This window comes from Gopherus evgoodei, chromosome 4, assembly GCF_007399415.2.
Source record: "Gopherus evgoodei ecotype Sinaloan lineage chromosome 4, rGopEvg1_v1.p, whole genome shotgun sequence".
Lineage (NCBI taxonomy): Eukaryota > Metazoa > Chordata > Testudines > Testudinidae > Gopherus > Gopherus evgoodei.
This window is the reverse complement of record NC_044325.1, coordinates 46,327,237-46,339,878: the sequence shown is the minus strand read 5'-3', so window position 1 is coordinate 46,339,878 and position 12,642 is coordinate 46,327,237. Positions and strand designations below refer to the sequence as shown.

The following is a 12,642-nucleotide window of genomic DNA, read 5'->3' as shown; positions in this document are numbered from 1 at the left end:
ATCCTTTTCAGTTCTTTAACTTTGTCTCCCTCTGCACTTCCCAATACCACTCCTCACTATCCTGCCTTCTCCATGCTAGCTCCTACTGGTGCCTGGCCTGACAATCATACTGAAGATAAGAAATTAAGAAACAAGTGATTTGGGAGAAAAGAGTAAATACACTGAGGAAAGAAAGTGAACAGTCTCATCCTGCTCTCCACTGTAGGAAATCCTCCCCTACCTCCCCACAGACCTGCCTAAAATCCTCCCATAGCAACAAGTTGCTAAATGTTCTCCACCTGGGATCTAGCCAGCTACATGAGGGGGAAGAGCTAAGCAGAGATTGCCACTGTGAAGAATAAAGCCCACAGAACCTCCCTCCACAGACAGAACTTGGGCCACAGTGAAAAAAAATGGGATAAACACAAGAATTCTTATACTTTCTTAATTCCTGTTTCATAATTGGTAAGAACAATAGTGACCCCTGATCTGGATTTTTCTAAGGAGCTGGATTAACCTTCATAGCGCTTAGGTTCAAGCGATTATACACATGCAAACCGCACATCATGAGGAGGGCTGCGGTCACATGTCCTAGATGGATGGAGGAACCAAGTGCTTCACAGGGGAGGGAAGATGGTGGGGAAGAGGTTGCGTGGGAGTTAGCAGCTGGTGAGAATGTAAACCTGCTGCCGCCAAATTTCTCTTCCGCTTCTGCTGCTGTCCATGTCCAACACTATCCCATCCCAAGCCTTTAATTTCCTTCCATATCAAATCCAATCTTGTTTCAGTCAAGGCTCTGTGCACATCTCATCTCCTGCTTCTCTTTCACATCCATTCAGTGTGCACATCTACTTCCCTTCTCACCCTTTTTCCACAAATACCACTGTGCCTTCTCCCATGCTGTTCCCTCTTCTTGGAACAGCTTCCTTGATCCTGTTCCCCATGCACCCTCCCCTCCTCCTCTTTCACATCCCTCTACAGTCACCTTTTCTTACATTTCTTCCACCTGAACCCTCCCTCCTACACCAAACTAAATAAAAATCCATGTCCACTATGAAACAAGCAGCCTCATCACTTAGTTTAGAGGTAAATTTTATTCCAACTCGCTTATTGTCACCTCTCTCTCCAGCAAGACCTTTCTTCTCATCTGTACCGGAAAGGTTTGGGGGGCAGTAATTATTCTTTGCACAGTGCCACACACAGCCCTATGTACAAATGTCAGATAACAGCATCCATTGTGCAGCTGAGAAGTGGAAGGTAGGGAATTGGGAAGAGTTTGAATGCACACGTGGGCAGGAGAGACAGAAGTAACTGTTCAAAAATAAGAAAGTCAGCTTGGCCTGCATGTCCAGTTTAGATGGTGGAAGGAAGGTCAGGAGGGGCTCTGCAAATGGGCATTTGCTCTGGGAGTTTGTTAGGTGGTAGAAGAGGGCTGGGAAACTGCAAGGTGTATTGTGCTACTTAGGAGGGAAGAGCAGCTGCCAACAAGTGTCTCGGTGCAAATGACTAAGGACATGTAAAAGGCAGGCACAACCACAGGAACTTTAAGAGTCCAGAGCAGAGAAAAGCCAAGAGCCTTTGGCTCATGTACATCAGATACATTCCCTTCCCTGTGTGACTAGCAGCACGCGAGTTAATTCAAAAGTGGGAGAATTTCTCTAGTCTAATTTTATTTTCACCACTGGATGCTGTCGAGTCCTCAGAGCTTCCATGTTGGGGTTGCAAACAGAGCAGAGGAAAGTTTTTGTTCATATCTATTTACACTGAATACATCTTCTAAAACCAGGAAATTAGTTCTAAAATTTTAGGTTTTGAAAACTTCTTGTATTATTATTTTCAACAATCTAAATTTTGTGTCAAGTTTGAGTGGAGAAGATCACCAGGAAATGACAAACTTCTGGAAGTTTCTATTGTTTAATTCTAGGTCACCATAACCAACAGGCCAGTGGCTCTATTCAATCCCTTGCCAAAGCAGTGAATCTATGAAATGCAGTCCGTCTCATCTCACCACGGTGTATGTAGAAGGAAGAGGTGAGACTCCATGAGCCAGAATGTTAATGCATCTTCTTCACTCAAGATACAGGAAAGCCAGTATTAGGTCCTTGCAATGCTTCTCTCACCTGTAAGAGTGTGTTATCCCCAAATCCAAAGCCTTCTTTTAGTAAGGCAGTGATGTAACTGAGATCCATACAGAGGAAAGGGCTGGCGGAGGTGTACCTGTCCATGTTATCACACACTAGAGGGAAGAAACAGAGAGAAAGGGCTCAGAAGGGTATTCATTAGTAGAACACTTAACTAAACAGCACATATGATCAGAGCTCATGGCACAAGCCCTTTGTTTCCAAGAACAGGGAATCGGAGTCTGCACAGCTGTTCTTTAAAGCCAGGGATTAGCACATTAGTATTTTATGTTCAAGGTACTTCTGTTTCCTTTATACACCATTATGAACACCTCTTAACACAGCAAGATCATTCACACAGCTCTAGTGAAGGCTGAGTCAGCTTTTGATGAACGTTAAAGCTAGAAGTGAGCTCTTAGGTTACCTACTCTTTCATCAAAGGACACACTATCCCAAATCCATCCTTGTCTAGTTGTCTCACCTGGAATCCCCCCAATGACATGGATTCCACCATCTCCCTTGACAGCTCCTTTCTTAACTCAATTTTTCCCTTGTGATTTTAGGTTGTTACTAAGCACTAGGCCACACTGAGGCCTCGAGATTGAGCCTTCCACCCTTTAATTTTTGGTTAATTCCTCACAGGTCCAAGAGCTGGGAGAAAGTTACGCTGCATCTGTAATGGGCGCATTCACTTCTCTTAACTGTATGGATATTCAGACCACCAGCCAGGCCCACAGGTTATATGAACATTGCCAAGCAGACAACCACTGCTTGCTGTAGCAGAAAAAAAACACTGCTAACTCGGAGTTCAAATCCAAGGAACAGCCTTTTTTCAGCCTAGGTACAGAATGTCACACCCCAGTGATCAGCTAGGATGTAACAGGACAATACGTTGGCTGCATGTACACAAAGAAAGACCACCGCTTAAGTCTTAGTACACTCTTTTTATACCCAAGGGGACTCCCTACTTTTATCAACACCCCTTTTGTGATTCATTGTATAATAATTAATATTTATGACCAAATATGAAATTCCGCATTATACACTAGACTTCAGAACATGTTTATCTACTTATTAACAATAACAAACCTACTAATCTTATTATTTGACAGGGATTTTCCTTGTTTATGCTGCTCGTGTTTGGCAGGTCACAATGCCGTCTTCTTTGTCTTGCACCCAAATCAGGAACATTCAGGGGCATTCCACAAAACTGAGCAGGATATTTAGTAAGCCCGAAAGGCTTTGTTTGCACTCCTTCCCTAAAGGTTTATTCAGAGGTGTTATTGATCACACCAAACTAGGCCAACAATTATATTGCTTATATACTGCAAGCCAATGTATGTTCCATTCAACATACTTAGGCCCTTACCATCTTACATGCAGTGAGTTCACCGCATCTCTTTCACTTCCTTACATTGGCCTCTTTATACACGTCTCATTTCCACCTTATAAGCACCTTGGGGTTTTTATAAATCACCACAAAATTCATAAAAATTCTCTTTGGACTGAAACTTGGTCACAAGGTCAGAGCCCAGGACTTTCCTTTTTAAAAAAACCAAAATCATAATAAATGCTCAGGTTGTTTTTGATACAAGTTGTGAAGGTTTTTCGCCCGTACACATGGGTACAACTCAGAAACGAAATATTCACAACTGAAGACTTGCCATCCCTCCCTCCATATTGTGGACTTGGATATTTTAGGGTTAAAAGGTCACAAGGTGGACAGAAAGGCTACTTAACCACACAGCTGTAGTTTAAGCTGAGTTCCTGTATGGATGTATGCTCTGGGTCCGTATGCAAGTTTGGAACCTTCTAACCAGCAGAGCCTGTTGGGGCTATAGCCTCCTCAAAATCACATACAAGCCCCAGTATATAAAAGGGGCCACATGTGGCCCCTCTACCGCTTAAGTTCTTCTGCTAAATCAAGATTCTATGGCAATGACTAAGAAGACTGGGAAGCGTGAATCCCATACAGGCCATCATCTCACAGAGCTACTGTTCTGGGTAAATAACTGTTCTTCTTCCTCTCAAGCAAGAATTGACTGTGTGGTCCACCACTACAGGGAATTGAGATGTGGTCACAGCCTCAAAGAAGTTAGCAAGGGAAGCGTTAATTAAATAAATATACTCTAGGATTGTTCTCATGGAGCATCAGATCTAAAAGCCAAATAAACAGAGTAATGGTGCACAGAGCACGGACCAGAACTCCAAGACACAGCTTTACATATCTCTGTGATGGCAAACGTCAGAGACATGCAATCGAAATATTAGACTTATATTAATATGGTCTAAAATCCTGATGCAGTCACATCCTGAAGGTCATAACATGTTCACATACACACTTTAATCTATTTAGATAAATCCAAGGGTCAAACAGCCTGCCCTCAGGTTTATCCCAACAGGGTACAAACAGTCTAGGAATTTTACATATGAAATTACTGTTTGATTCAATTCCCAACTGAAGTCAATGGAAGTCATTTAATTGACTTCAGTGAGTGCTGGATCAGGTCCTTACTCGTGTCTCAAAGAGTCAAACTCTCTGAACATCTATGGTTACATTTTCAAAATGTCCCAAGTGACTTAGGAGCCTAAGACCATTTTCAAAATCACCTAAGTCAGTCAGGAGTTTAAGTTTAATTGAAAATAAAAGGACCTAGGCTCCTAATTCACTTGGGGGGGTTTGAAAATTTTACCCCAAACCATGTAATTTAGCCTCTCGGTCACAAATGTGATTTGGGGAGGATTATGGATAATTAATAGATGGATTAAAGTGGAAGTCAGAGCCCATTTTAGTTAAAAATTCTGTGTGGGGCACAGAAACAACTTATTCTTACGGAACAGCATATATGGGGGTGATCAGCCAGGAGGTCTTGGATCTCACTCTTTGCGCTAATGTGCTATAAGGAACACCATATTCAGTGATGGATAGAGCAATGAACAATGTGACAACTCAAACTGCACTGCCATTAGCTTTGTAAACACCAAGTTCAAGTCTCAAGATGGTGTTTCATAAACAGATGAAAAACACATGAATTAGGCCCTTCAAATATTTTTTCACATTAGGATGTGAAAGCTAGATGATCGACTCATGGGAGAGTGAAAAGAAGAAGTGGCTTCCAGGTAAACTTTAACAGAATTCAAAGAGAGTCCAGGTTGTTTGAGATATAATGAATTCAAAAGCGATGGGCTGCTGGACTAACAAGGGTCATCACTCTGCTAAGTTCAGACATGAAGTCCAGAAGTCCTTCTCGATTTTAGTACAGTAGATCCACTTCCTGCCACAATGATCCTTATGAAACGAAACAGGCTCCCTGAACTGTAAGGCCAGTATGCTTTCCATCTTTAAATTCCTCTATTACAAGAAATGAGTAACTAATAAAGGATACATGACAGGGCAGCAAGGGATAGATGGAGAGAGCAATTGGGCATAGCTGATTTGTATTTATTTTTTAAATCAGTCCCATGTTCTGTACTATGTATAATTATTGCCATTGTCTCCCTTTCCCATACTTCTCATGTTTCACAATATTTACCTTCTTTAGCTTTCCTTTCAAAATCTCTCACTTCTAGAACTCCTCCCTTTTCATAATCTGAAAAGACAGACATGAGAAAGCACCATCACAGGTCTGAGAAACTTTTTTTTTTTTAAACGAAAGTTTAGATTCTGGAGCATAACTCTGAGGCACAGGATAGATTCTGCAGCACAGAATACACAGAGCTGCAGAGGGTAGAACACAAGAAAGTGAAAGTCATTATCTACTGAATGGTGTATGCAGTGCAGTTGTAGATGTATCAGTCTCAGGATATTAGAGAGACAAGGTGCATGAGGCAATATCTTTTAGTCGATCAACTTCTGTTGGAGACAGAGAAGCTTTCAGGCTACACAGAGCTGCTCTTCAGGTCTTGGAAAGGTACTCCAAGACAAACTGTGTTGGGGGATTCAGCTCCATGTTTGTTCCCTGGGTGTGTTTCTTCCTATCCTCCATCAAAGCCACCTGCCATCTTCCCCACAGCTTGTTCTTCCCACCCTCATGCCAAGTAACCTCATTGCCCTCTCCTAGTTAATGAACATGCACATCCTCACACAAGAGCTTTCTATCACAAGCTGATTTACCTATCAGGTCGGTGTCAACAGCTCGATCATAATAATAGGAGAAGGCATAGAAGGAGCGTCTGCGAATCTCATCTGGCTGGTGCAATTTCCCTTGTACGACCTTCACCACTTCTGAATAGCAAGGCTCAAATCCTGTTTCCCCTACCAGGGCAAACATACACAAAAATGAACCCACAGAGACATATCAGAAGATAGAGGAACCAGTGACAATTTGATGGGAAAGCAAAAGAGAAAGCAGAGTCCAAAGGAAAAATAAGAAAGGGAGAGAAACTCAGCAAAGGATGAGAGGGAAGAAGAGTGTGTGAAAGGGAGAAGTTTAGACATCCAAACCCAAGAGAAAGTTCTCTTCCATAATATTTCAGCAACCCTCCTCTTTAGTACATAAATATATACTTAGAGTTTCAGAAAGCCTTTGACAAGGTCCCTCATCAAAGGCTCTTAAGTAAAATAAGCTGTATTGGGATAAGAGGGAAGGTTCTCTTATGGATCAGGAAACGGTTAAACGATAGGAAACAGGGTAGGAATAAATGGTCAGTTTTCAGAAGAGAGAGAGAGAGAGCAAGAGACAGAGAAATAGTGCTGTCCCCAAGGGGTCTGTACTGCGACAAATACTATTCAATATATTCATAAAAGATCTGCGAAAAGGGATAAACAATGAGGTGGCAAAATTTGCAGACAATACAAAATTACTCAAGGAAGTTAAGTCCAAAGCAGACTGTGAAGAGTTACAATGGGTCTCACAAAACTGTGAACTGGGCAACAATACGGCAGATGAAATTCAGTGTTGATAAATGCAAAGTAATGCACTCTGGAAAACATAATCCCAACTATACATACAAAATGATGGGCTCTAAATTAGCTCTCACCACTCAAGAGAGAGCGTGGAGTCATTGTAGATACTCCTTTGAAAACATCTGTTCAATGTGCAGCGACATTAAAAACGGAGAGATAAGACAGAAAATGTCATAATGCTTCTATATAAATCCATGATCGCCCACATCTTCAATACTGCGTGCAGATCTGGTTGCCCCATCTCAAAACAGATATACTGGAATTGGAAAAGGTATAGAGAAGGGCAGCAAAAATGATTAAGGGCATGGAACAGCTTCCATATGAGGAGAAATTAAAAAGACTGGCACTGTTCTTCTTAGAAAAGAGATGACTAAGGGGCAGGTGATATGATAGAGGTCTACAAAATCTTGACTGCTGTGGAGAAAATGAATAGGAAAGTGTTATTTACTCCTTCACATAACACATGAACTAGGGGTCACCAAATGAAATTAATAGGCAGCAGATTTAAAACAAACAAAAGGAAGTATTTCTTCACACAATGCAGAGTCAACCTGTGGAACTCTTTGCAAGGGGGATGTGAGGCCAAAACTATAACAGGGTTCAAAAAAGAACTAGATAAGTTCATGGAGGATAGGTCCATCAATGGCTATTAGCCAGGATGGGAAGGGATGCAACATCATGCTCTGAGTGATCTTAGCTGTTTGCCAGAAGCTGGGAATGAGCAACAGGATGGATGGATCACTTGATGATTGCCTGTTCTGTTCATTCTCTCTGAAGCACCTGCCACTGGCCACTACTGGAAGACAGGATACTGAGCTATATGGACCATTGGTCTGGCCCAGTATGACGATTCTTATGTTCTTTCTCTACTCCAGCATCATACTTGGACTCAGCCAGGACCCAGGCCCAACTGTGTCACTTGGTACTATTTACATCATACGTGTTTTTGCAGAACTGCATATGAATTCTTCAGAGACTAGGCTGCACAGTGCACGTACAGGGCTCCCCCAGTGCAGGCAGAGCTCTCATTGTGATCCACTATAACCCTCAGATCCTTTTTATGCAGGACCCTGCCTAACCAGGTATTCACCATTTTGTAACTGTGCATTTGATTTTTCTTTCCTAAGTTTGTACTTTGCACTTGTCTTTGAATTTCATCTTGTTGATTTCAGACCAATTCTCCAATTTATCAAGGTCCTTTGGAATTATAATCCTGTCCTCCAAAGTGCATGCAACCCCTCCCAGTTTGGTGTCACCCTCAAATTTTATAAGCAGACTCTCCACTCTATTATCCAAGTAACTAATGAAAATACTGAATAGTATCCAACCCAGAACAGAACCATGCGGGACCCCATTAGATACATCCTCCCAGCTTGATGATCCATCAATAATGATTTTGACAACACATTTTCAAGCAGTCATGCACCTACTTAATAGTACTTTCATCTAGACCACATTCCCCTAGTTTGCATATGATCATCTCATGTGTGATGGTGTAAAAGGCTTTACATATAAATCACATCTACTATGTCTCCCTTATGCATTGGGCCAGTTACCCTGTCAAAGAAGAATATGAAATTGATTTGGCACAATTGGTTCTTGACAAATCCATGTTGGCTATTACTTATCACTCTATTATCCTCTAGGTGCTTATAAATTATTTAATCATTTCTTCCTAGTATCTTTCCAGGTATTGATGTTAGGGTGACAGGTCTATAATTCCCTAGGTTCTTTTTGTTCCATTTTCAAAGATAGGTACAATGTTTGCCCTTCTCCAGCCTTCTGAGACCTCACCCATCCCATGAGCTCTCAAAATTAATCACTAATTTTACCTCAGTGGGATGAGCAGATCTAAAACTGCCTACCAGAGATCTACAAAATTTTGCAGTGAGAAATGGCAGTTTCTACAGGGCCAGCTGCCCTGAGCCTGATCACTTCAGATTTTTCCTGTGCTGTATCAATTTCCATGTCAAGGGACCTGTGACTGGCTCTGTGACCATATCCCTGAGCACTGACCAACATCCTCAGAAAGAACAGCGTCACAGAAAGGGTGTTGACCAAGAACACCCTCTTCCTAGGGTCTGAGGTTTATCCCACAAAAGAAAGGTACCCAAATTACCTTCTGCTAGAAACAAAATCTCCTTAACATACCTTCTTTGTTGCCACCATATTGATATCTCACTCCCCCAAAGTGCCACTCTGCCTCCAGTCGCTTCGGTAAACAAGAACTTCGGAACATTTGTCCATTCACCACTGCAAGGAAGCCAGAGGAAAGTCAGAAAGGGCTGCGACCTCCCAAAGCTGCTCCCCCACCCCCAACCAATCAAAACTCCAGAGAAAGGAGAGAAAAACCCAAGGTGCCTTATAGTTTGTCCATGGGGAAATTAAGATTTGTTAAAAAGTTAAATGCTGCATAAACTAATTCTGAATTGGAGAACAGTCTGAACTCTGGAATACACTCCCTCCTTGGTCCTGCAAGCTGCAGCAGAACTTGGCTTCTCACCTGTTAGTGGGAAATAAATATTATTCTTATTTTCTGGGCAGATCACTGCCAGGGAAATGGAGAAAAGTGTAAGATACAGGATGGGAGACACGGGAAAGGGGCAGCTGGCACAAGATTAATTTCACTCACCTCTTTAAGTATCTAACATGGCTATTTCAACTGACTGTACCTTTCATTTCCAGGGCTCCAAGTGTTGCTAGTCTGGCAGCTTTCAGTCCAAAGCCCAAATAGCTGCAAAAAACCCCAAAACAAAATATTGCAGTTTTGCCCTGAGTCATCTGACATGCCTCACATGCAGCCAGACCTAGGTCTATGGCATGCACAAACCAGATTCCCTTTCTGTGCCTCCTACCCTATCCCCCACTACATCTTAGATGGAATTCTTCTCCTGGCAGAGGGAAACTAAGTGCCAATGGACTAATGCAAAAACAAGGTGTTACAAAGCACATACATGGGGTGCAAATCTAAAACTAGGCAGGAAGCAGGTAGAGAAGAATAGGAAGCTTTTGGGCAACTCAAAAAATCTGGTGTGAATTTCTGAGATTTAAAATAAAAAGCATCAGAAATAAGACAGGGATTTGCTGCATCAGAAGAACGGAGTAAAAAGGAGCATTAACACATGTATATCTCTACAAATGCAGTGAAAACAGGAAATAAGCAAAATGACCCAAAAGTTATACACAGTGATGGAGATGATGTTCTAACAGAAATTGGGCAACATTATCTATGATGCCCACAAGATACGACGTGATGAGCAAGAGGGCAGTGGAGAAATACTTTGGGTAAAGATACAAGGAATGTAAAACAATAGGAAAAATGACCACAGGCAACTGATACAGGCCAGAAAGAAAGAGACTCCAGCACCAATTCTTGGGGCACTTGACACCACAGAACTCATTACATCTGCTAAGACGACTTAACCAAGTTTCTAATTGTGATAATGGCCTCTTGTGCACTAGGATTGGACTGAAATCACTAACTATTCACACTTGGCTGAGTTTTAAAATTAACTGATTGGGCATTACCTTTGACAGCTCAATAAGCACCCCTGCTCAATGGCAACAGTGGGTGAAAAAAGCAAACAAACTGATTGGATACACAAGGTGTAGGTTAGACAATAACTCTTAAAATAATCGAATGTTGTTATATCATTCAGTGGTATGCCCTGACCTGGGCTCAGTTGATTCACCCTATCTCAGAAAGGAAATAATTTCAGAAGTGGGTGACAAAAGTGCTAAGAGGCTTGGGCACACTTCTATGCAAAGGCGAGATCGAGAAGACTGGGCTGTTTAACTTTGAGAGGAGAGGAATAAGAGACTGACATGATACTGTGTAGCGAGGGGCCGTGGACCCCAGCTGCGACTGTAAGGGACTTGGGGGGAAGGAAGCACCATTCACCTCCAGGTGGGCAGAGACGGATCAGCCATGCCTGCCCCATCAGAAGCAGAAGAGCAGGACAGGAAGCTTAAAAGGTGGGCCCTGCAGCTCAGTTGGAGGGGAGTTGGCGAAGGAGATAGATGTGTCCTGCCCACTGCTGAGCCTCATGCCTGAGGCCGACCCCTGCAATGCCAAGGACCCAGAAGGACTGCTGGGTCGGCCAACTGATGGGAGGACAGAGAAGCTACTTGGACTGCTGCTGGCTGTATAACCCCAGGAAGATGGAGGACTCCATGAGACAGAACTACACTACAATGGGGTCATAGGAAGTAGCCCAGTGACACCAGACAATAGTCTGGTTGTATGGCCAGAATACTGGTCAGCATGTTTAAGTGGGATCCCTGCTGACCCAGTGGCACACACCTCCACTACTGTCAGGGCCCAGGGCTGGGACCTGATAGAGAAAGGTGGGCCCAGTCCCGCTATCCCTTGTGGCTGCCCCACCCCTGGGGGGGGCCACTTACCCACCTTAGGTAAAGAGGCTTGTGTTTGTCTGCCTGAGCCAGGAGGCCAGGCGAAAGACTGCCTATTGCTCTGCCCTACACCGAGGGCCAGACCCTCTTTAAAACTGCTTGTTGCTCTGCCTTGCCTAAGGGCCAGAGCCTTATAGACTGCTTACTGCTCAGCCCTGCCCAGAGGCTCACAGACTACTGGGGTCAGGCCCTGAAAGCACCAGTTCCCCCTTAAGCTTTGTTGGAGAGCCACGTGGTAGCGAGGGGGACTGGCCCCCTCGCCGAGACTGATGAGGAGGGACGATCATGGACCCTTACGTACCAATACGCAAAATGTATAGCCTAAAGATGGTAAGTGCGGTGCTCCTATTTACTCTCATAACAGAACAAGAGAATGAAACTGATCAAAGGACATTACTTTTACACAATGAGCTTCTCAGTGACTAATAAGCCAAGTTTTTCTGGAACTGGAGGCTTGGGATGCGAGAGGTCCTGTATCCCATTTCCAGTCCTTTGACCAGGTTGTGTCTTGATAGCTGAATTACATTGTCCCCCTTTCCAAAGTGGCCCAAAGGTTTGATTTAACCTCTCCATGTACCAGAGCTTCTCCTCTCTCAAAATGATTACCGGTAAAACTTGTTCGAGGTACAAACTGTGATTTCCCCTTTCATTGATATTCATGTTGGTTCTGCATCCTTCCAGGCTCAATTAATGTTACAGTTTTCAAGCAGATAATCTAGTCGGAAGATCAGGGCTCAACAACTCACTATGAGACAACATGGCACATCCTAGGCTGGATCTCAGGCTGTGAAAGGACTGACTTTCCAGTGGAAATGGCAGCTTCTTGCGTCTCACCTGTGCGTGTAGAGCGTATAAGTGCTATTGAACATTTCAAATGAGGTGACAAAATCCACGGGGGTTTGCTCCAAGGTTTCCTAAAAATTAAGTAAACAGTTTATCTTTCAGTCTCTATTACTCAATCAAAAACCCGAACAATCAAAACCCTCACAAAACCTAGTGATAATATCATTGCTAATTTTCACATAGGCATCGAGATAATTTACTGTACTCATCCAATGTGGCTACATGGAGCTATCCATCCTCCATAACAAATAACTCATACTTTTGGTATTGTGGTAGCACTCATAATGCTTCACCTGTTCAGCCCTCAAAATTAGTATAGCCGATGCAGCCTTAATTCTGCCCCTTGTGTGTGCACATTATTATTTCTAAGAATCATTAATT

General features: G+C 43.0%; 1 protein-coding gene across 5 annotated transcripts in view; it reads right to left on the bottom strand.

Annotated features, from left to right (window-relative positions):
- Positions 1-12,642, bottom strand: part of ENTPD5 (ectonucleoside triphosphate diphosphohydrolase 5 (inactive)) — a 41,594-nt gene that overhangs the window by 3,919 nt on the left and 25,033 nt on the right. For 4 of the 5 annotated variants that reach the window (XR_003999970.1, XM_030559207.1, XM_030559205.1 and 1 more), the window contains 6 exons: positions 12,253-12,332; positions 9,678-9,739; positions 9,157-9,258; positions 6,214-6,354; positions 5,633-5,689; positions 2,100-2,215 (listed from right to left, as the gene is read on the bottom strand). Coding sequence is in view for 4 of the 5 variants with exons in the window: in XM_030559207.1 (XP_030415067.1) it covers positions 2,100-2,215; positions 5,633-5,689; positions 6,214-6,354; positions 9,157-9,258; positions 9,678-9,739; positions 12,253-12,332 (558 nt within the window). In the remaining variant the exon portion in view is untranslated. The remainder of the gene's footprint in view (positions 1-2,099; positions 2,216-5,632; positions 5,690-6,213; positions 6,355-9,156; positions 9,259-9,677; positions 9,740-12,252; positions 12,333-12,642) is intronic. The other variant, XM_030559208.1, reaches the window with a different exon arrangement.